A 25040-nucleotide genomic window follows, 5' to 3' on the forward strand; every position below is an offset into this window, starting at 1 on the left:
CCCAGGTGATTCTAATGCACATGAAAGGTCAGACATTGCTGGCTTAAAGGGGAGTTTAGTGCTAGTTTTCAATAGAAAAATGCTGAGGTTTTCTTCAACTTCTTTCATCCATTCATTCAATAAACATGTACAGCACTTGTTACAGACAAGGTACCATACCAGGTACTGCAAAACCACAGGATACTTTGGGTGGAAAAGGAAAGTACTATGCATGGTTTAGGAGCCGATATTCATTTTTCCTTTCCACACTGCTTCAGTCCCTTGTTCATTTCCTGTTTTCTTTTCTTTGAGCTACAGCCTCATGCCCTGCTTGATATTGCTCCAAAAGCACCGCAGGGATGGATATCAGACAGCAGCACAGAAACCAGGCATGAGGAAAGAGTGCTGCAGCAGGGGCAAAGTACCACTGCTGGCTTTCCTTGCTCTGAGAAGATAGCAAGGAAACAAACATAGCAGGAAGGAAGTCCATCCAGAAAAAAATTCTGAACTGTCTTGGCTTGTTAACCTGAGACTCTGACATAAACCTTGGGTATACCCGCAGGTTGCAGGTGGCGTTCTAGAAAAAAAATATATAGAAATACAATGCTGGATTCCTCAGTGCAGAAGGACCCACTCGTCACCATTCTCAACTGTGATTTGTGCTAGGAGGACCCCCTTGCCCTCTGTCTCTCCGTTGGTTGACCCGAGGTAGATAAATATGAGAGAGAAAAAGAAGCCTGCATGTAAACAGTCTGGCCAAGACAGTTAACAACTGCTGAAGAATGCCAAAAAGGGGAATCCAAGAAGCAACCTCAGATGAGTATAAAGTGAACAGAGGAAGAGAAAATGCATAGGAAACGAAGTTCTTATAGTTGGCCTGAAATTGGATTGGCATTCAAAGCAAAAGGGACTTGACAGTAAAATTAAAACTGATCATCAGATTCAGAATTTTCTACCTGGGAGCTTTTTCCATGCGGGTAAATGGATCCCCAAGAAACCAGATATGGCGAAACCTCTTTCAAACATGGCTGTGAGCTATGTGAACATGGTTTGCATGGTTTTATCACCTGGTGTTAGTCTACTATGTTTTAACATTTTCCACACATTTTTACATTTAAAATGGTTAGTCCCCAGAAAAGCATAGCACACATGATTCCCTGTATCTTTCCAGGTATTGTGCTTTGTCTAAACTCAATTGATTCCATAAATTCCAAAGACTTTGGGGCTTTCCAAAGCCCTCGAGGTTCCAAAAACAGAACCTGGCAAAAATGCGTGTGTCCCTGAGCTTTCAGATGTTTCCTCTTCATCAAGGTGGTCCCTGGTAAGAAGCCACTATCTTTGATTTCAGGCAACATCGGCGGACCTCTCACTGAAAGCCCAGTAAGTTCAGGTTGTGCTTTTTGTAAGTGTGTGTAAACAAAAACATAGGATGTAATTAATCAAAATTAGAGGTTTCTAGTGAGTCCCAGAGCTGCTGTGGAAATACAAGTATCCCAAAAGCTGAATGTTTAAACATTAGTTTTCATCTCATCGGTCTGCCTTGTGCATTGGATATTCAGGCCTGATGTAAGACGGTGAGGGTCCCCAGGAGTCTTAGCTTTCTGCTATGAAAATCAGGCTCACCATATCAGTTTAACCTGACCGTAGAATTCCCAGGCACCCAGAGCTAGCCCAAGGGAACTGTGAGGTTAAGGCGAGTCACTGTTTTTACCATAAGTAAAAAAAAAAAAAAGGTTTTGAAATAACAGTCCCGAAGCAGAAAACAAAGCAGACTCCTGCTGCAAAGTTACTCTAACCAGTGCACAAAAAGAGGGGTTTTTTCCTCCTGAAACAAATCAGTTGGATAATTTTGAATCCCTCACCTTTTGTTTCTATTCCGTGAGCCATGCAAATATTCAAAATGGATTCCTCCAAACCCCTCAAAAAATTCAAACTATATGACCAGTAATACTAGGCTATCCATTTTCAGAAAATTAACGATCACTTACGGCTTCAAGCAATTCCAGACCAATACGAATAAACCTAGTACTTTTTCAGGGGTTACTGCAGCATGGTGAATTAAGTTAGGTATGAATTAAAGTTGCTTGTACAACAAGCTAGTTTATTCCTTGAATCCTACTCTTCTGCTGATGTAAATTTATGAGATTAGAGCCAGCACAATAATGGAATTTTCAGGTCTTCTCTATGGTAGCTCTAACATACCCTACTTGCCTCTCTGTTTCATTTCTCTTATTTTAACAAACACACTTAGACCTCAATTTTAGCTGCAGAATAACCGCTGGACCCTTTGAGAGGCTATTTGCATGAAGCAGTAATAAGGGCATCATCTGAATGGTCAGTACGAGTTTTTCAGTACTTTCAGAGAAGTTCTCTGCTTTGTTTAGTTCTCCCTACTTAGAGGGCTCCCTGAACCCCTTGTCTTGCTCCCACTGGGGATCTTGGTGCCCACTGCACCAGGTAGAATCTCCCTTGTCAGGATTCAGCTCTGTATTCACATACATCGCGGTTCCATGGACAAGAGTTATGACTAACCAAGCATACAAATCTCAATTTTGAATGCTTCATCTGAAACACTTCTAAATATTTTAAGAAATACTGAATCAGGCAAATATCTTTTCTTTCCCCCTCTCATCTGCAAAGTTTTTAAAGAAAAGAAATGAGTTTATCTGCCCTTAAAATGATTTTGAACTTGTCAAAATAATGGCAATCTTGAAATTTACTAAAAGTTTCACATGAGAAAGTTTTTAAGGCCTCTCTATTTGAAGTGAAGGGCAACCAGAACTTTGATATCAACATGAATTTGAAAGTATCTGTTTTCTAATATTAGATTTCTAAATCATAACATAAAACTATATTTTAATATGATCCCAATTTTATTTTTTTCATTGTGTTTATGCATACATTTATGTAAACAAACATGATAAAAGGCCAACAGTGATTGTCTTTGGGTGGTAGAATTACCAGTGATTTTTATTTAGTTTTTTAATGCTTTTCTGAGTTTTCTGAATTTTCTACAACAAGCAGATAGGTATTTATTTTAAAATCCAAAAAGGGCATCATTAAAAACAATTTAATCTGGGTGCTGGTTCGGTGGCATAGTGGTTAAGTCCACACGCTCCACTTCAGCGGCTGGGGGTTGGCAGGTTCGCATCCCAGTCGTGGACCTAGCACTGCTCGTCAAGCCACACTGAGGCAGCATGCCACATAAAATAGAGGAAGATTGGCACAGATGTTAGCTCAGCAACAATCTTCCTCAAGCAAAAAGAGGAAAATTGGCAACAGATGTTAGCTCAGGGCCAATCTTCCTCACCAAAAAAAAAAAAAAAAAACCTATTTTGCTCGTTATATTAAAACAAGCTTAGCTGTAGAAACAGGCAAGCAAACCAACATACCTTTTGATTAAATGGGCTCGGCTGTTCACATAGTTGGAGTCAAAAGAATAGTTTTCAGTCTGCAATAGGAAAAAAAAAGATTAAAAAGGTTACAGAGATGATTCGTGAAAAGAGCCAAACTGTCCTACTTCAGAGGAATTTTTCTACCGGGCAAGAAGCAATGAATGAATCAGAAACTGGGGCCATAGAGAGGCAACACCCTGAGGAATGTCTGCCACCTCTTTGGGGCACTGGGGCTCTGTGGAGGCAGCTCTCACCCGCAGACTAGGATGAACTTGACACAAATATCCCCTAGAATATGGCCGGCTACTGACCATGCAACCATTTACGGGAAGATACAACATGACCCACAATCTTTACAGAAACTAATTGCTTCCTGTTTCCCAGTGGACACAATTCTGTGTCCATCAAATTGACTGGAAGTTCAAAGGTATTTTTATTAGTAGTAGATAATTAACAATTTAAAATATTTATTCCACAGATATGGAAATACAGGCAAGGTAATCCCTCACTGTGGATTTAAGCTCTGCACTTCCCTTTGTTTGAAGACATTTTGCTGGGCACTGGTTATTCAGGAAGGCCTTTGTGTTATCACAGATATAAAGGAAAACAAGTCTTATACCTAAAACGGGGGGAAGGGCAGTCCACAGGGGGTGCCAAAGCCTTTCATGTGAAACGTGAAGTTTGCAAGCAAACCCCTGTCTCAGCTCCTATCATTAAAACACCACTGTCTAATCTAGTTACAGTAGACTGCCTGAGCAATGGCTTTACAAAAGCAAATGCAGAATACCTGCCAGATGAAAGAGATGAGAGATGGCTTACGAGCACCCAGAGGTTGGGGGATTGAAGGGGGTAACCTTAGAAGGTGGGAACGTAGGGCAAAGTTGATACCGAAGTAAGTGAAAGTCCTAATAAAGTGGATCTTACCCCCAACACTAAAGTGCTACTCTCGCGGAGCCATTGTACAACCTGAAAAATGCCCAAGCACATCTCCTCCACCCTCCTGCCATTCTGCCAGAAATCGCCACCATTCTCACCATTCCTGAGGGCTTTCTGAAGTCACTTCAACTGAAAATGCCTGGAAAAGGGAACACAATAGCTGGCTAGCTGACACAATAGCAGATTCCTTTCAGGTGACTACCTGTCAGACATTAACTGTGCAGCGCTCTTAGATGTAGCTTTTGGTTTCAAGGAGCACAAGAGTTTGGTAGAGGAGAAAACAGGACAGGTGACAGCAGATCCAACTACCACTTGAGCACCCAACAGCCAACAGTCAGGGCAGGGATGCTAAGTATCTAGAGTAGGTAGGCATGGGGGTGGTGAGTAGGTGGGAGAAAGGAGGAAAGAGTATTGAGAAGGAAACTAAATCCCACTTTTGTCCTGTACTTACTCAGGCATGCCCATCATGGCCTTCACATGCCCCTCCCTTGAAGATGAGCTGTGTTATATCCATTCACACTGCTTTTATGTAGAGGATAAAATCCCCTTTAGTGCAAACCACAAGTAATTTTTAGTGCTGTTGGAAGGAATGCATTGGGAGAGTAAAAATCAAAAAGGTCAGTTCATTTCTAATTTGTTCATAAGAAAATGAATGGTGAAATTCTTGCAAACATAATTACGGGAGGAGGAGACAAACTTGAAGCTGCATTGGGAATACAATTCTGGAAGTATTGCTGGAAAAGGTTATCCACCAATCAGCCAACCAACAAGCATTTCTTGAATTAATTTATTACACTAACATAATAGTCAAAAATGGTGTTGGGTAAATGTGCTCTTCTGTGATATTCAGTACACTATAGAATTTAACAAGTCCCCCATCCCAAAAAAGCATGCTATCCAATTAAAACAAGGAATTGATTAAGTACTCAGGAGTTCAATTATTAGTCTCACTGTGCAACCTTGGGCAAATGACAATTTCTGTGTTCCTCACTTTCCTCCTCTATAAAATAGCAATAATAGAGCACGGATCCAAAGAGGAATTTCAACTGCATTTATCATGACTCGTGGTGGTAACGGTGGGAATCCTTATCCCCCGCTTTCTACAGAACCTGAAACCCCGAGTAGGATCGGGAATTTGACCTCATTCAGGCACTAAAAGAGTAGTGTGCACATGTTCCTTCTCAGCCTCCTAACTTATTAAGTCATTTTTTAAATAAAGTTAATAGATAAGATACACAGATGCAAAAGAGGAAATCAAGAAGATACTGGCTTTGCAAGGAAAGTATGAGCAACATCCCAAGATATTGTCAGATTAAAGAAGCCAGTTTTCAAGTAGAATATTTTGCATAGCTTTGCATATGAGAGCGTCCAGCCTGTGTGCACTGTGCATCAAATATGGAGCTCTATGAAGGCCTGACCTCAACGCATGGTGCCAAAAACTATATGTTTTGGCACATAAGCAAAACCATACAAATTTTATCCCTGGTGACTACACTACTTCTTAGGCCTAATGGAATAATCTGTCTCACCATGAGGATTCCCACTCGCAGGCACTGAGTTAAAACAAACAGGTCTAGAAGGCTTGCTTGTGGAGACCTTCACAATTCTCTTTCCCTTTCTCTGGTCTATAGATTGGTTAATCTGGGCAGATATGCCAGGCATGATCAGCCACTGTAGGTAGGAGAGTACCATTGAAGCTTATCACCTTCCTATCTTTCTTTCTCCTTTTTTTACTCTAAAAGAGTAAACCACCCATTCTTTTGGATCCTGGCCTTCAAATGTAAATATTCCCTTCCCAAAACCAGTACAAACCATAAATGGGTAGCTATCCCATGCTGCATCCTCATGCAATTAGAAATACTAGTCATGAGGCAGGTTCCTAGAACTGATTTTCCCATAGTAGATGGGACTATGCTGAGTCATCCATTGTCTTTTGCCTTTGTGATCAGTCTCAGTTCTCTCTGTAAGGCAGCTTGGTTGGAGTTATGGGAACAACCTATGCACCAGAATTATTCTAATTGGATAAGATACACTATTCTGGCTTCAGTAGTCCTACATTCCAAACAACGGCGGTCATTGGCCATAGATGGCCTATGATGGGTCTACATATACTTAAACATCAAGTGTTCTTGCTCATACTGAGCCAAGGTGTGTGCTCTAATTCAACTCCTGTGCATTGAAAAAGTAAATTTTTTTCACACTTCAGGTGGAGCAAAGAATGAGACTCAGACCACCCTGAAGAAGGAAATAATCTTTTCTTAATGAATAGTTTGCATGTCTTAAGCCAGTGGTTCTCAGCCCTTCACTGCACATTAGAATCAACTAGGGGACTTTGTTGTTGTTTTTTTTAATACTGTTGCCAAGGCCCCACTCCAAGAGATTCTGAGGTAATTGGCCTGGCGTAGGACCCAGGCAATGGTATTTTTTTAAAAAGCTTCTCAGGTAATTCTAATGTTCATCCAGAGTGGAGAACTGTCCTGACAGAGGACCGGCGACAGGCTTTGACCTGATGTGCTGTGTTTTCTAAGGCAAACCCAGCTGTTTAGAAAATGTCACCTCTTCTGTCAGATTATCTGCCAAGATCATTTCAATATAGGATAAAGAACCACAGCAGAAATATATTTTTTGAGAAATAATAAAAGAGCTTTTATTTGCATGAATGTATTGGCTCCTGGTTAGCCTTATTTAATCAAAATTTGCTTGACATTATTCCAATCCCCTTTCTAAGTATTCTAAATGGCAAATAACATGAAACATTTGAGAGGGGAAATTTTCTCTAAATGTCACATTAATTTCACTAGGAAATGTCCCCATCTCTAATGAGACAGCCAAGTTAACACAGGAACACAGCAAAGAGACAAGAACAACATTTGTTTCTGAAAAATCTAATTTTGACAGGGAAAAAAAATGGGTCTAGAGCAAACTTTTATTTCCAATCTCAATGGCAAATAAGAGTCATTTTCCTATCATTTAATATATTTCACCCAAATCCTTTCTCTAATTAGAAGTCTCTATTCTAGGAATTCACTGAGAGCAGACTTCTCACTTGGCTTAGGTTTAATAAAATCTTGACTTTCTGAAGACAGAATAAACTCTTCTGGATAGCCGAGGGTTTTAGATAGCTTAGGGCTTTCCCTTTAAAGGCTAAAACTTTGATTTAAAATCCTAACTATTCTGCTTTGTTTCTGAAGGGGCTGACACCCAGTTGCTTATTGGTTACTTAGGAGCACTTTTCGGAACTTAAATCGCTGTCCCATGCAGGTATTGCCTGTAGACTCACTGACCCCAAAGTGCTCTGCTTTTTGAGTTTTTGCCTTTAATTTTTAACATAAAGTTCCACGCCAATTTACTATCAAACGCTCAGTATTGTTACTTCTCAGTGCTATCAGTAGATCAAAACCTGGTCCTCTTCCATTCCGAGTGTGATACTTCTACTCCACTGTGTTCTTGGAAACTATGTAATTATAGTTGTTACAATAGTCTAGAAATAAGAGTTACCTTCTGAGTAGAGAGTTGAGACGTTGTTGTTCTAAGAGAGAAATTACATGATCTTTAATATAGGGACTTTTGTGTAACATTTTGGGTTTTGTTGTCAGTTGTTTTTTTTTTTAACCTGCTCAGGAGCTTTCTTTGCTTACTACTTCCTTTTCTCAGCTCACTTCTGGATATGTGAGGTTTCTAGTGAGACTTTGGAGTGAGCTGTATGTTGTTATGTCTCTATGTTAATAAGTCTGGCACATCAGAAGTCAAATAGTTCCACTTTGTCAGGCCCCCAAGGTACCAGAATGCCCTACTTTAATTGTCATTTTGCATTACTTTTACAGTTCACTGAATTGTGCCCTAGTCTCTGGAAGAGTGACTGTGACTCTCTCAGCACCACATTTATCACCAGGAGAGACTTCAACTCTAAGAAGAAAGAAGCCCAATAAACGCAGATATCCAGGACTAGAACCTTTGCCCAGTGGCACAAATCCCCACGTCACTACACAAAGCTAAAAATGTTACAGATGCTGAGATTAAAACAGAGATTCCTCAAAACTTAAGGTTTTCATTTCAAAATGAGCAGCCATTTTAAATTTATACTTTAAAAGTCTCAATAAATTGAAAAGCATTATAACTGCAATCTGCTACTTTTTAAAAAATTTTTAACTCTTAGTCATTTTAACAATACAAACAGGAAAACTGGAATCACGAATCAGATGTACAGCAAAGTGATTTTAAAAGGCTGGTCCTCTTTTTAACTACTGACATCTAATAATGATAATTGTGCCTACTGATCAATGATGAAAAGACCCATAACCTTTTCTAAAAGTGATTGTTGTTTTAGATGTTCAAATGGCATCTCCTCACAAAGGCGTTTTTAGGAAATGAATTGACAAATGGCATTTTCCTACTTCCTATCCCTAACACGTGAAAATGAAAATGTAAATTCTATATAAAAACAAAGCTAGCATGCCTCCAGCCAGAATGTATATTCAAAGACTCATCCATCCAGACAGCAGCAGCTGAAGCAGGAATTAGTGAAGATGGAATGAAAGGCACCATCCTCAGAGCTGCCATCACTAGAAAGCTCATATTTACCCTGAACTGGAAAACAAGGTAGCCTCCCACTAACCATGCCTACACGCAACCCAGCCCTAACTCTCATACAGACATACACACACACACAAACACACACACACTCACACACGCACAGTTGGACTACAGTGAACAATGCAGTGTAATGGGCCACCTGGATTTCCTCCCCATGTTTGTCACTGACTCACTGACAGCCTTGAATCAATCACTTTAACCCTCTGAGGTCTTAATTTATCCATCTATAAAACGAAGAGAATAATCCAAATGATGTCAATGTTCCCTTCAAGCCCTAAAACTTCTAGAATTCTAAAACAAATGGCTCTTATTCATTCATTCATTCATTCATTCATCCATTCAATAAATATGCACAAAATCTGAGGATAGAAAGAAAAAAAAAGACATAGGCTGCACCCGCAGGTAGGTCACAAACTAATGGACCTCTGACCAGGGATGGTTAAAATGTCAGCCATTCAGAAAAACATGAAATACACACACACACACACACACAGACTAGCACACACTTACCTGCAGATAATACATAGACTTGTACACAGGCTACTGGAGCGCAACTTTGAGGATTACACTGCTACTTTACAGAACTCAGTGGCACCCTAATGGCTTGATGAGGGTATGTGAGTCACATAGGAGGATTTGGCCCTTATATTTGTTACATGTACAAACCCGAACCATAAATGCAGGGAGCTTCTCTCTCCTATCAAATGGGTTATAAAATTCTTAAAGTTCTTAGAAATAGCTCATCCATATGTCCCTTCCACTCCATTTCCACAGCCTTTATCGCCTTGTGCCTCTGTTTCCTCATCTCCATTTGCCTTTTGCTCCAGCTCCTTCTGCAAAATGCTATGTGGATAATCTTCATCACCCACTATTTTCATCACAGAACTTCTCTCTTTTTTTGTGTGAGGAAGACTGGTCCTGAGCTAACATCTGTTGCCAATCCTCCTCTTTTTGCTTGAGGAAGATTGTTGCTGAGCTAACATCTGTTCCTCTATTTTATGTGGGATGCTGCCACGGATTGACGAGCTGCGTTAGGTCCATGCCCGTGATTCGAACCGGTGAACCCCAGGCCACTGGAGTGGAGCGCACAAACTTAACCACTATGCAACCCGGCCAGCCCCAGCACTTCTCTTTTTAAGGGTTCAAAGAACCCTTACAGTGGTTCCTTGTTGCATTTAGCCTTAAATCTAAATTAAATCTTTAGCTGAGCAGTCATCCAATACAAGTCCTCTACTTCCCCCATATCTAATTTCCCTCATTTCTAATATATCTACATCACTGATCATCCCACATTGCTCAGTATTTTCTCAGTACTTTGTGTACAGATTGTGCAATGTAATTATGCATTTTTTTCTGGTTGTATGATTATTTCATGTGTAGTGTGTCAGTTCATCCTCCAACTGGACTGGAAGCTCTCTTTTGAGGTCTCACTGTCACAATGCTGGAGACTTAGCAAGTAGTCATGTAACGCATCAACGAATAGCCAGAGAAGAGTGAAAGAGGTTAATAATGAGGCTACTTATCACAATTAAAGCAGATGACCAATTCTATTAGGCCAAAGCAGTTTTGTTTCTTCAGAAAGCATCCATTCTGCACACTGTCTTCTGTAGTTACAATTTGTTCTCTGTCCTCACTCCCAACTATGACACTATAAATACACAGTAGTCTGGATATAGCTGCCTGGGATAAGATGACACAGTTAGGTGCTTTCTGCCCATCTAAATCTATCAGTCCTGCCACATCTCTGGGAATGACAGTAGTGACACAAGAAAGTATTTCCAAACCAGAGTAGATAAAATCTCTGTGAGAAGATAAGGCTTCACCAGATTGTAGACCTCTGAGTCACAGACTGACAGTGTGGCAGCTACTTTTCTAATATGGAAGAGAACTCTAGGATTCCAGTGGCTTTCAGGACAGGGCTATCAATGGGAAACACAGGCCACGTGGTTAACATCCAACAAGTCAAGTTGAAAGAGTCCCCCTCTTGGTGGCCTTTCATCATTACTCCTAAAATTTCACTGATGCCATTGATATGATCAGACTACCTAGAGGTGACAGAGGCAGCCTAGGGAAAGCGCTTTTCTCTGCCCTCATCTTTGATTGGGTCAAAGTTGTGCCTTTAGAAGAGCAACCTAGTTGCAAATTTTACTACAAAGGCCTCCTTGAGAAACATAGCAGCTTTCTGCAGGAATCCATGCAATTCAGAGGCAGAGCCTGCTGAAAGACCAGGCCACGCACCATCCCATTAAACAGATAAGCACAGGCTTCTGCAGAAGGCTCTGGGACCCTGTTCTAAGTCCTTTATGGGGCATAGCATACTCTAAAACAGTGTCTGCTTATAAAAAGCTCTCAGGAACCAGTTAATGCCTATTCTACAGACAAATGCAAAATCAACAAGACCTCAGCGTGGGTAAAAGTAGCTTAAAAGTAAATAAGATGACGAATCCAATCATGTGAGTCACACTATCTCATCCTACATAAACAAAATTCAACCTAAGAAGTAAATAGCTATCAACCACATTCGTCAGAGGAACAAACCCTGAGGTCCAATCACCATCACCAAATATGTAACTACAACACATTAAAGCTATTTTGCAGGCACAGAGTCCTTTCATCCCCAAATATCAAAGTACTTTACAAGCAGATGCCAACTGTGTTTCCTCTCCTTAAACAGCCAAAAGAACAAACACACAGGTTAAATGCTACAGCCACGTTAAATACTGACTCATCTAGAACATGCCACAAAAACAAGGACAACAAGAAAACTCCCCAGGAGCACTGTTCTTGGCATTACATACTAGTGAGATGGAAACCAAACTCAAGATGGTAACGTGAGGGAAGTGATTAGCCTGCTTTATACCTATTTTTCTCAGAATGACTTTCTTGGCTACTTTCAGTGAATGGGTCAGGAGAGTACAGTCTAGCTGTCAGACAAAGGAAAAATTTGGCATGCATTAACTGGAGATGGTTCTCCAGACCTAGCTGGATGGCCCAGTCACATAGCCCAAAGGATCCAAGAATAAGCCACTTTCTTCCCTGGAACCTTGGTGATCATTTCAATTGTCCTTTAGAGGCAGTGGCAACTATCTGTACAAAGTGACCTAAGGCGATTAGTGATGACTTATGGGGTAGCTCCAATTTCAGAAGCTATGATTTGGTGAAGCTAGTCCAACTGACAATAAGAAACCAGTATAAGACCTTCCACAAAGAAGAGCCCAGGGATCCACAGTTTGAGCTCTCCTGAATCCAGCCTATCTTTGACCCCTTCTGGCTCAGAGAAGACCCAGTACTCTCAGAACCTGAGCTGGTCCATTCCTTTCTGCTAAATTCTATTTTATTGGTGCCTCAATTCTCTGCTACTTAGTAGCCATTGAGCCCTGACAGCCTGCATAGTACAATTTCTATTGAGTGAGGCTTGCCAGCTGAAAAGACTTTCAAAATATTTGCAGGGAAAGCAGCAGGTGGCCCTGTGCCTGTGGACCAAAACAACACCCCCAAATCCAGTTCCAACTCCAATCTAATTATTTATATTATACATTGCTTAAAACCCAGTTGCCTCTACAAGCTTATTTAAGAGTGAAAGAGTAACAGCCTTTGGCATATCACTGTAAATTCACTTCGCTTGTACCAGCTTGTTGCTCAAGCCTAATATGTGATCATGCCAACAAAAAACAATCGAGTAATATACCATCTTAGAAATAGTGGATGTGTTAGCCTCTAATATTGATGCTTCCTAATGAGATATAATGGAATAGATCATTCTCTCATTGGTGGTCAATGAAACCCTCCACAGTTCTCTTTTGGTGCAGCTATTTTGATTATCGCCATGGCAAACAGAAGGGTGTCTCTGTTCACCAGAATGTATAGAGTCAAGTATGTGCACACACAGCATCCACTTAGATTTACTGTCACAAAAATATAAACGCGTTATTTATTTCTGATCTTTTAAGTACTAATTTCAAATTTAATGAGGCACAATAAACATTTCTCCAAATCGGACTCCATGGTTGCTTTACATTGGCAAGGCTCTAATTATGACTGCAGTTTAAATCAAGGGCATTTGGTTCTGTTGAAATTATTAGGCACTGAAGGAAATCCACAGTAACCTTCAGTCTGTAGCAACTTAAACAAGCACTGTAGCAAGTCAGTGTTGGAAGCAAGACAGAGCTTACACTCTAGCATCACTTCGTGAACCATAAATGAGAAGCAAGAAGAAGAGGATTCAAGGAAATAATGGAAATGTTTACTCATTCTCTAAAAACCCCTACCTATCCTCCTAAATCCGAACATTCCTTCTCATTTTCTGCAGGGGGGGTGGTGGTGAGGGCAGGTTAGAATTTGATCTGATTTGAAAACAGAGATTCATCACACGGCTACTATCTGACATAAGAGTGCTGGCAACCATGCACAGTAAAGCCATAATTACACCTTCTAAAGTGGCTAATATTATCAGCAGCTTGAAATTGTCAGAGTATTAGAAATCTGTAACGCAGTTATGCAATGCACCAACAGAACAACAATTACTAAAGCACCCTGGATTTATATAGAACCTTTTATCAGAAAGAATTCCAGAATGTTTAACAGGCTGTTACAAAACGGGATCATTTCCCCCCACCGCTGAAACACAATAGTCATTTTGCACCAGTAACCATAAATAAAAAGGGTTTTAAGAGAGAGAAAAATTTCTGAACCTTAGAGAAACCATAAGGGAGAGGAGTATTTTTAGACAGGCAGAAAACAGACACCCAACTTGGAAACTGGGGCTGAAGGTAGCTACATTTTCTACAGAGCTCATGGCACAGAACGGAAGAATTTTGCTTCTCATCCAGCCAGCAAGACTTCCATGAGGTGCTTAACGACAGCGATAGAGCAGGTGCCTCCTGTTAATAGCATCCTGAAAGAAGAATTAGCGTTTGGAAATAAACACAATACACAAAAACTTGCCATTTTTTTTCTTTTTTTGCCTTCTAACCAACATTAACTAGTTAGTCCTCCTGCTACCATTATGAGCTAAATAAATATTATTAACCCCATTCACGGAAACAAAGAACACGTTAAGAGACTTGCCCTCTACCAGAGAGAAGCAGTGTCGTATCTGCAACTAGAATTCAAAATTTCTCACTCTGGGTCCTGCGCTCACACCACTAGGCCACACTTCATTAGGATTCTGGAAAATGCAATGAAATAGAAGTAATTAGGACTGGGTGTACTGCTTGGGAGAAAAAAAATACCCTAGCCTGCTTACACATGACAGGTTCAAGGGCAATGAACACAACGAGAGCAATTTCCTCCTGCAGGAAGATTAAGAAATAATGAGGGGAAACACCTCACTCTCCCTCTACCATCAGACTCCTAGCAGCAAAAACCAGGAACCATTCCAAACTTAACTGTCAGGAAAAAAAAAAGAAGAAGAATGCTGTCAGACACATAGCACCATATTATGTCAGGCAGGCATACCCCCTTCAGCCTGTGCAGTTGATTTCTGCCTTCCTTTCCCCACACTCTTCTCAGTTGCCTCCTCCCCAGCTTTGTCCTTTCAGTATTTCAAATACTCTTACACACCTCTTTCTCCATTCACTCTTACATATACACACACCTTCTCTCAAAGGAAGCTGGCATACTCACTCCTCATCCTGGTCTGCCCAATACTTGTGTCTACTTGATAACAAAGAAACATTTTGTTTGGGGCTAAACCAGTATAAACAGGTGTGAGCAGTCATGTCTTAATTCACGCATACGTACACACAGATGCACACACATTATATTTAATTTCTGTGAAGGAAACACTGTTGTATCTTTGTGTCTCAATATTTAAAAATGCTTGTTCCTGAGAGACACAGCTTCGGTTAGGGCCAGAAGTCACCCTGGCGATTGTTTCTACAGATGGTTATAAGCTTAGAAAAGATCACAGAATATTCAAAGAAAAGTCCTGGAAAGCCTCGAAATACAGAGCCTTTAAGGTGAAAATAGAAAAAGTTCTTACTAGCTGTGTAACCTTGCAGAAATCACTGAGCCTCTCTGACCCTCAAAGTCCTAATCTATAAAGTGGAAATAATATCTGTTCTACCTCTCTTACAGAATTATTATTAGGATCAAGTAAAGTACTATATGAGCAGGTGCTTTCTAAAGCTGTGTATTACTACTCAAATGACAGGTCTCCTGATTATCAGGTCATAAACTTGATTTATCCTGAATACTTATTTCTATTTCCAACTAAATTCCCATTGGACATTATGAATAGTTTTCTTTCTGAGACTCCCTACTAGGATATTTTATCTCGTTCTCCCCCTATCTGTCTTACCAGAAAAAGAAATAATGTGGTGAACAGTCTTGTTTTTGGCGTGAGAGATAAAAATTATATATGGACCCAACTTCTCTAATTGCTGATTCAATAGGAATAGAAGGAGCCCAGCCTCCTACAGCAGACTCTTACCTAGTGTGTGTGTGTGTGTGTGTGTGTGTGTAAGAGAGAGACACTGAGAAAACTCAGCTTAAAGAGAGTTGAAATGACCTCACACCATCTCAAATTATGTGAAAGGCAAGATTTGGGACATTTTAAAAGCCTTTATAAACTAGTTTTCCTTCGCCCCATTTCCTTCCTCTGCTATGATTGAACTGTCACAGAATTTCTTTTCTTAAAAAAGAACGAAAGAAAGAAAGAAAGAAAGAAAGAAAGAAAGAAAGAAAGAAAGAAAGAAAACCTCATCCTAGGGTTAAGTAAAGCACATTAGCATGCATAATTCAGAGCCATCAGCTGGAAATGAGCCATTCAAAGGCTAGTGTAGTGTGTGGATAGAAAAACAGGGTTGGAGGACTGGGGCAGCTGGACTAGGGCCTTCTAAGATCCAAAGCGACGAGAGAGATTTCAACTCATGACGGCCTTGGAGCCTGACTGTGAGCCTAATCCACCATTCCTTAGAGCTGTGGATCCAATAGCACAGACACATCTAGCTATTTAAATTTAAATTAACAAACATCAAATTAAATTTAGTTCCTCTATCAGAGTAGTCACACTTCAAGTGTTCAATAGACAAATGAGGCTAGTGGCTACCATATTAGACAGCAAAGATACAGAACATTTCCATCCTCACATAAAGTTCTACTGGACAGTGCTGCTTTAGAGCAAGACTGGTGGCCTGTGACTCGACCCTCCAGTTCTGAAATGTGACACACTTGGGGATCTAAGGAAACATAAGGAGTATACTTACCTCCATCACATCACACAACACATTGTATTGCCTATTTGTCACCCCTACTAGGCTGGAAACTCCTTGAGGGCAAGGACCACATCTTCCGTGTCTGTATCTTCAGCACCTGTCACTGTTCCTGGCACAGAGCAGGTGCTCACCGACTGTTTGTTAATTGAATAACAGCTGATGTTAGAGCTGTCTATGAGATAGGAAGAGCTCACCTGTCTTTCATAGATTGAATCTGAAACAAGATTTGCAAAGCTCTTTTAAGAAAGGCTGCTGAGGGGCTGGCCCCGTGGCCGAGTGGTTAAGTTCACGCGCTCCGCTGCAGGCGGCCCAGTGTTTCGTTGGTTCCAATCCTGGGCGCAGACGTGGCACTGCTCATCAAACCACGCTGAGGCAGCATCCCTCATGCCACAACTAGAAGGACCCACAATGAAGAATATACAACTATGTACCAGGGGGCTTTGGGGAGAAAAAGGCAAAATAAGATATTTAAAAGGGGGGAAAAAAAAGAGAAAGGCTGCTGCGCTTCTGAGACTTGTATTTGTCTCAATGCTTCTCGAGAATTTAGATAGTAGGGAGGACTGGCTTAAGTCAAAAATAAACTAACTTTCTGTCTCCCCATCCCTCTATTCCCATCTCTTTCATTCATCCAAAGTATCACCAATAACCCTAAAAAAGTTAGAATCTCATGTTTATTAACATTAAGATGCCAGTGTGTAATACACATTTTATATTGGACATGATGCAATCCTTTAAATTCTTTAAAGAGGGTGTTTACAGTCTAACACAGTGACAAACACCTGTAGAGCTGTGTATCTTAATGGCCCAATTTTAAAAATTATTTTCTTAAACAGTACCTCATTGGTATGTCAATTGTTTTTCACAGAACCTTGACCTATGCTCTGTTCTAATAACCACTTAAGAAGTACACAGGCAAGGTATTACTTTCCCTTCTTAACAGATAGAAAAACTGAGGCCCAGAGAGTTTTTGAATCCAAGATCAAATAGCCAAGTATTGGCAGAGTCAGAGCAAGAACCAAAGACTCTTGCTTCCCGGACCAGGAGAACTTCCACGCAGTCTAACTTTACAGACATAGGAAATTAGAAGCCCAATTGGCTGACTTACTGCTTTTGCTTTCAATCTGTAGTCCCTTCTGAGATCTATCCTTCATAAATTAAAAAAAAAATCCTTTTATGCAATATTAATTATTTCTTCAGGTCATGATAGAGCCTTCAGTTGCTTTACTGCCAAATGTGGTCATTTACAAAAGTTCTTGAAATCATTAGCGCAATCTGACAATGCCATGCTGTCCACTGCAGGCTTTGAAAAACTCCCTTTTGGGCTCATGACCATCACAGAATCATATACCCATAGAGCATGAAAACTCAAAAAGACCTTGGAGAGTATCTAATCTGTCTGTCTGTCTGTCTCTCTCTCTCTCTCTCTCTCACACACACACACACACACACATACACATAAACGCAGTATTTTCAAGATGAGGATATAGGCCTAGGGAAACTCACAACTACCCCAAAGCAACACAGCTGGTTATTAGAAACACAGGCATGGGTTTAGAATTCAGCTCTTCTGACACCTAGGCCAGAGCTCATCCCTCTCGACTTGCCTAGCTCCTTCCTGTTATTTCTTCTATGAAGTCCCCAGAGAGTAAAACTGAATGCTCTAAGTTCTGTCGACTAAATTTCTCACAGGAGGAGAAAGCGAAATTTAGTGCAAATGATGTTTGTAAATCATTTCTTGTCAATACCCTATCATTAAGAAAAGTAATTGTTCCTCAGTATACTGTAGAAAGAGGATGTATGATCCACCCAAGTAAACAGACTGTCTTTAGCCGAGTGATCAGGAGAAAGTCGAATGATAAAGCTCTGTGAAATATGGCCTCATTCTAGCAAATGACTTGCTTTGTTGCCACTTAAATTGCTCAGTTATAATTGCTAGAGATAAACTGCAATCAAAATACAGTATCTTCTATTAGTTTTGCCCAATGGGGATTGTTTGATCATGGTGAAATTATCCAAAAGGTAAATTTGCTCATTTTTACTGCCTCAGTGGAAACTGGCATTAGACCACTGAGGGGGCTAGAATGATGGCAAGTATTACTTCCTGGTGATGGAGCTTTCTCTTCTCCAAACAGGACTGAGCAACTAAGTCTAAGCCCCTGCCTCTGTGACCAACTACAACTAAACAGGAAAGGAGGACTCTGCTCGGCCCACTTCCTCAAAGCATCCTTCTCAGGTTTACTTGCTTCATTGTGCTGGAGTCACACCTTTGTAGTTAAGACATCACTAATTCATATTAGGTGATCACTCAGATAGAGCTAGGCTGCTGTATCTATTTTTTAAAAGGTTTGCTGGGCAAATTATGGTGTAAACATGATTACAAAGGAAGTGCTTAAACTACTTAAGAGAATAAATTGTTTTTAAGCACTTTAGAAGCAATTTACAAACAATAAATATGTTAATTGCACATCATTCTTATTTATTCATTAAAGCAGGTCCAAGGACTTCTACTTGGCAAAACTTCCTGGCATGGGCTTTGTTAGTCTACTTCTTATTACTCTATGAACTTGAAAGTAATAAAATTGCATTTCTTTTCTATCTATAATTCCAACTGGCCTTCCCCCAAGTTAGTCTCAATTAATCAGATTCGACTGTACTACATAAAGGCTGAGTAAAATGACAAAGCCATCAGCCCTGGGTCAAAAGACATAAAAGTCACAGAAAATTCTGCACTATGTTTAAGATCTTTCTTTGCACAAACTTTAGGCAACCAGCAGTGAAAAATGGTAGATAGGAGCAATGAGTGGGGGTAGAAGGAAAAGCAAAAAGAGATCATTCAGAGCCCTCCCTACAATTGAAAAGATTTGCCTCATGCTTTCTGGCTGTCCTTGACTGCCTATTGCAGAACAAATGGCGGCTAATACAGCTCAGGGCCAAAATAATTTAATTCAATTCAACAAATACTGTTAAGACTATGTGCCAGGCCCCATGGTGGATGCTAGGTATACAGAGATGAATCAGATTCCACTCCTGTATTCAAGGAGCTCACATTTTCAGTGTTGGGGACAGGTAAGTGAAGAGACAATTATAATGCAGCGTTGTTATATATATATATATATATGGGGGGGCTAGGAGGCACAGAAGAGAGAAACCGAGAAGAAGGACCCCCAGGTAACACTTGCCATCAGAACTGCCTTCAGCCACACGTGATCTAAGGGGGATGGAACTAGGGAAAACATTTGGAGAGAAGAGTTTGCTTCTCTCTAGCTCCAATTCTTGATTTTGCAAGTTAGTAGGAGTGTCAGGGAAGAGAGAGAGAGAACATAAACAGTGCTTAATAAAATCAAGCAACTTCCCGGCAGTCACAAATCTAGCTGGATTTGGGTTGACTCTTCTGTAAAGTTTGGAAGACAAGTTACCTTCAGCGCAAGTGCTAGAAAAATCAACGTCCGAAGGGGTAGCTAATTAAACCACAGAGACTTATTTTTGAGCTTGTAAAGGTTTTTCCCAGCGGTCAGATGTTCATGACTTTCAAAATCTTTTTGTGGCCTTTGCATAAAGATGAATCCTGAGACAAGTTGACCCTAGAATGGACAGCCTCTTAAAACTTCCCCCAGTCTGCTTGTCAGGTAGGCAAGGAAGATGGAGCTCATTCCTGCAGCAGCCTGTAGGGGGAGACCTTCACTTTCCTCAGTATGTCAGACCCACTTGCTCTCAGCCCTACAAATAAGAGCTGACCATAAACTTTACAAGCTTGGTGGAGAGCAGAGCAAGCAGTTTTCTTTTCTCTTTTGATAGAGTCTAAGGATGTGGATTTTCTACTTATTCCCTTCCTCTTCTGATCACCTGACACTATGCCTTTTCTCCAGAAGAAGGTGAAAGTTCTTGAGTCACCTTCTTGCCTTCCAGGTGCTGCTGGAGCCCTAGTCCCTCCCTATCACTCACCAGCTGACTATGTGCCATCCCTGGAGGCCTGATCCCATCCACTGCCCCAAACTGAGAGAAGGTCACAAGAAGAAACAAGAGAAATCTTGACTTGCTGAGAAACACCGTCTCTGCTCTGAGAACAATATTTCTGTGTCTTCTCTTCCTGGATAACAGGGCTTGGATGACTCTGAAGCCAGACTCAGTCTATCTACTACAGGCCTTAAGCCAACAATGTACACACTGTGTTTCTGTACAAACAGAGATTACTTTTATCTCTTCCCTCACAAAGTTTTCTCCCCCGTGCTTTAAAAAATAAATGAATAAGGCAGGAGAAGATAGAGAATGAATAAATAAAGGCATGAATGACCTCTCCCTATGTATTCTAAAAATAATGAGGATACTATGGCAGCCAACCATTTCATAAAATTTGCCTTTTGAATCTTCTGTCATTTGGGCTTGTTATTATTACTAGAAGTGCCTTTTAGACCAAGAACCTATAACACCAGAAAATCTCAAAATTGCCCACTACGTGTTCATCTTCTCAATATTCCCAAGAAGAAAACAAGCCATATCCAAGGTTTTTCCAAGATATTAACTCCTTCCTAACCCCACTAAAAGCACACTACTACAAAGCTGCAGAGGGTGTCAAGAAGGTGGAAGACTGCATACTAGCCATCAGTCTATCCTTTCTAGGACCCTGCCTCTGGCAATAGCGATCACCTGTTCTTTAAGGAGGAGATTAAATACAGAAATACAGAGCACGCTACAAGGAGAAGGGAAATCCCCCTGATCACCTGATGATCTATCAGATTTTGGCCTTGCACCTGAGAACTGATTTTCCATGCTAAGTATGTGAAAGCTGTTGTGGTGTTCACGCAATTAGCTGGTCCTGGGTTCCAACAGTATATATTTTCACCCAAAGTAACTAATTCACAATCCAAACATTAAAAAGAAGAATGTTTTGTGCTTTTGTGACCTTTCAGTTTTAGTCTCTTCATTTCAACCCATTTGCCTAGTGGAGACCAATGACAATGTTGGCTTCATGCAACTCACTTTTTGCTCTAGTCTGTCAGTGCTCTACTCGAAATAAGGCATCCAGAACTGAACATAATACTCCAGATGAAATCTGAGCAGCAAAGAGTTCAGAGAAGTGAACACCTCCCATAATCAGAAAACTATACTTCCTTAATGAGGCCTAAGATTATATTTGTTTTAGCAGTTCATTTAACCTTGACTTGCTTCCCTCATAACATTTCTATCCTTCCCAAAGACTCCTTCCATTTTGGCATTAACAGCTCCACTCTAGATTGGCATCGGGTTGGAACTTCCAAAAAGACAACCAGATAGGCAGGCAGAGGCACTGAAGGAAGAGTAGACCAAAAAGGAAAGTAACAGCCTCCAAAGCAAAAGAAATTCTACTGACAAGGAAAGGAAATGGGCTATCTAATGGTGTTACCAGTGTTACCGATGCACCCAGATACCGATGACAATTGGAGACCGCCAGAGATAGTGGTGTGGAGAATATCACAGCTGTGCCTATTGCACTCTTCATTTGTAAACAACTAATTTCTCCTCCTCACCAAAGTAACAGGACATCACACATCAAGGCAGAAATCAGCATAAATAACCAAACTGCCGTCTACTCGAAGAATAAACTGAAAGGAAAAAGAAGTTAGCTAAACTGTATTCCACAGATGTCAATCTGAAAATCATGACTTTACTGCAGTCATGCTCTCTGGGACACACTCTCCCCTTTCCTACTCTTCTGCTCTTCTATCCCTCCCCACTCCCCAACCTCTCTGCGCTATTAAGAATTTGGTAAATATAGTCAATTATTCTAAAGGTGCCGAAACTCTCATTTCAACTTGTTTCCCAGTTAATGTACCATAGCACAGAATGAATCGCTATTACAAAGAACTAAAAATAAAAATGTTTCAGAGTCCGTAATTGGCTTGTCTTGTTGGACTTTTCAGGGAGCCAAAGTACCAGTTCCAGGCTATTAGCCCTTGGTTTGTAGGAAAATAATATAATATATTTCCTCATTAAAATACTTTGCTCTCCATGGTTTAAAAATAAAAAGGATGCATTTTATCCTACAATCTTTCATTTTAGGGGGTTGTGAAGCTTTGGAGGCACAAGGAAAGGAGAAGAACAAACAAATAGGCACTCTGCTCTGAAAATCAACCATTACTTTCATTCATGCTTTGCCTCCTTTTAAATCAGTTTTCTAGCAGCCCTGCAATTCACCATCAAAAAATCATTATTTTTTTCTCCAGAAAAATACAGCCATATATGTGTATGTGTTTAAAATCAAATGGCAGTAATCAGCTGGGTCAAAGGCTGAAGGTCTCTATACGCAATTATGGCAATCAGACATTTGAAATCACAAATTCATGGATCCCTAGACACAACCTAAACCAAGTGAGAAGTTCTGTTTTGTAATCATGTCACCGTGGTCCTTCCTACCATAATCCAGTGAGATCAAACGTTCAGTGGTCTGTCTGTGGCCTTTAACCTAAGAGAATCAGTAGCTGTGTACTGGCCTCCATGTGTAGTACATGTTAGTACCTTATACTACTTTCCATCACATTTATCATGATTGCAAGTCATTATCTGTATAATCATTTTTTACTGTCTCCGGCACTCTACACTGGGCTCCATAAGGATAAGAGCAATGTCTGTTTTGTTCTTAAATGTGTATCCCATGCCTGGTAGGATACAAGAGTAGGAGGTAGGGGAGGCACTAATGAATGAATGAACTGTCAGCCTGGCTGGAGAAGAGTCTGTGTGTGAAGTGATAAGGAATAAAATTAGGTCTCATTGAAGCCTTACCTAAGCATCCTATTTAAATTTGCAGAATTTCTCCAATATTGACAATCCCCCTTTTCTGCCTTATTTTTCTCCACAGCACCTGTCATCTAAAATACCATATATTTCACTACTTTTTTATTATCTCTCTCCCCCTACTAGAATGTTAACTCCATGATATTAGAAATTTTTGTCTGTTTTGTTCATTGCTCTTCCTGGAACCCTGAAAACAGTGCCTGGCATGAAGTAGGTATTCAGTAACTATTTGTTAAATGAATGAAAGTTGTTTATGGACTAGGCAAATGGCTACACACACACATAAAATTTAATACTAAATGTACAATACTCATTCTAAATTTCATAAGAGCACACCAGAAAAATGGGCCTAGAATAGCCTCCTTTGACCAGTTTTCAGCCTCCTAAGATGTCAGAACGTGGTCCTGTTTTACTAGGACAGGGATGCGCAGAGGACCCCAACCACCTCCATCTCCCACGTATCCTGTGTAGTCTCTAGGCATCAGCAAGTCACTTCAGGCAACACAAAGCCTTTATTCCCTAACAGGGCAACTGCATGTAGAATAAAGAAGGGACCTGCCTTTTCCTGATCATCAGACTCCACTGTGACATGGGAAGAAAGTGCTGTGGCCATTTCTAAGATATTAACCTAATGCCCTCTACTAAAAGCTTTTTACTAGAATTGTCCTCAAGCTTGAATTTAACGGGTGAGTCAGAATGTTGCACCCTAACCTAGAATTATCAATTGCCAAAGAGTCAGAGAAGCAAGAAAGAATGGGCATTTCTAGTCAATGGGAGTTTGGGGTGTGAACAAGGTATCTGAAATCTGGAAAGTCCCAGAAGCCTCTCACTTTTGGGGGAAACTGTGCTAAGCTGGTATAGAGGAAAGGACTCTGGATCAGAGAGACACTTGGGTTCAAGTCCTGATTACGTGTGACCTCGGGAAAATTACTTAACCCTCATATACTTTAGTTTCTTCATCTATAGAACTGGGATAATACTGTTTCCACTCTCATAGGGCTGTTTTGAGTATTAAGTTAGTATATGAAAAGCATCAAGCCCAGGAACTGACATAGATTCGGCGTCCAATTAATGTCCACAGTTCCCTTCTCTCCTTGTACTCCTTCTCCTTGTTTTACAGAAGAAACAGGGGGAAATTGATTTGCTATTCAAAACCATTATGAAAAGTCTCAAATTCCTTTTGTGAACAACAGTATCCTGTGAAAGGATGATCTCATTGGGAAAAACCATTTTATTTTTAACCTCTCCCTTTCTCTTTTCTTTGCACTATAATAAGGAAAACAACTTAATATGCTGAGATGCACAGAGAAGAAACTTGAACTTTTACCCTTTACTTTTTTTAGGGAAGAGAAAGAGAAAGCTCTTCAAAGCTAGCCCCTTTTCCTTTCTTTGAAAAAAGAGCAAAACCACCACAAGGCAATGTTAGATGGTCCCCAAGGCATTAAATAAAAAAAGGCCTCCAATAGAATTAAAACTTGGAAAACCTCACAGGGGCAGAAAACCGGCTGAGGAAAATTCACAACTTCCTTGAGAGGGAAAAAGAAGAAAAGAAAACCGATACAATGAACAGGCTAGAGAGCAAGGCAAGAAAGTTCTAGAAGAACAAAAAACAAAGCAGAGCTCCGCCAAAAGTAGAAGCCAGAGGGACAGTCCCTCAGGAACTCTCACAGGTGACTGAAAGGAAAGCAGCAGCCTCGGGGAACGGACTATTCAGCTCCTCTTTTTCGATGTGACTTATGCTTACTGACTCTGAAACATCCAAAAGTAGGAGAAGAGCCCATAAAAATAAGGGTTTCTCTAGGTGAGCCACCTCTGGAGGCTGGGGAGCTTTCACTGATTTAAAAAGTAGCTTTCTTAGAAGAGGGATGCAAACCTTTTTTTAAACTTTACCTCTCCCTTTTTGATAATGCTTAGGCAATACCTTGGGAAAAGGGGGCCAAATAACAGTTATTAATTACCCTAATTAACCCAATTCATAAGATATATTTGTATGGCTGTCATGACAACTGCTTTGACTAACTTGCCAAGAATAGCTGAGCTGTCCATTCAAATAAATCCCTGATAATTACCAGTCTAGTTTACTGGGCTTCTGTGATAATAATAATTAGTGCTACTATGCAAAAGGTCGCACTAAACAATTTATGAATGATGC

General features: G+C 40.4%; 1 protein-coding gene across 1 annotated transcript in view; it reads right to left on the bottom strand.

Moving 5' to 3' along the window:
- Positions 1-25040, bottom strand: part of PCDH19 (protocadherin 19) — a 100481-nt gene that overhangs the window by 42761 nt on the left and 32680 nt on the right. Inside the window, exon 4 of the mRNA XM_008529548.2 lies at positions 3372-3430. Within this exon, the coding sequence (XP_008527770.2) occupies positions 3372-3430 (59 nt within the window). The remainder of the gene's footprint in view (positions 1-3371; positions 3431-25040) is intronic.

The sequence above is a fragment of the Equus przewalskii genome, chromosome X, assembly GCF_037783145.1.
Source record: "Equus przewalskii isolate Varuska chromosome X, EquPr2, whole genome shotgun sequence".
Taxonomy (NCBI): domain Eukaryota; kingdom Metazoa; phylum Chordata; class Mammalia; order Perissodactyla; family Equidae; genus Equus; species Equus przewalskii.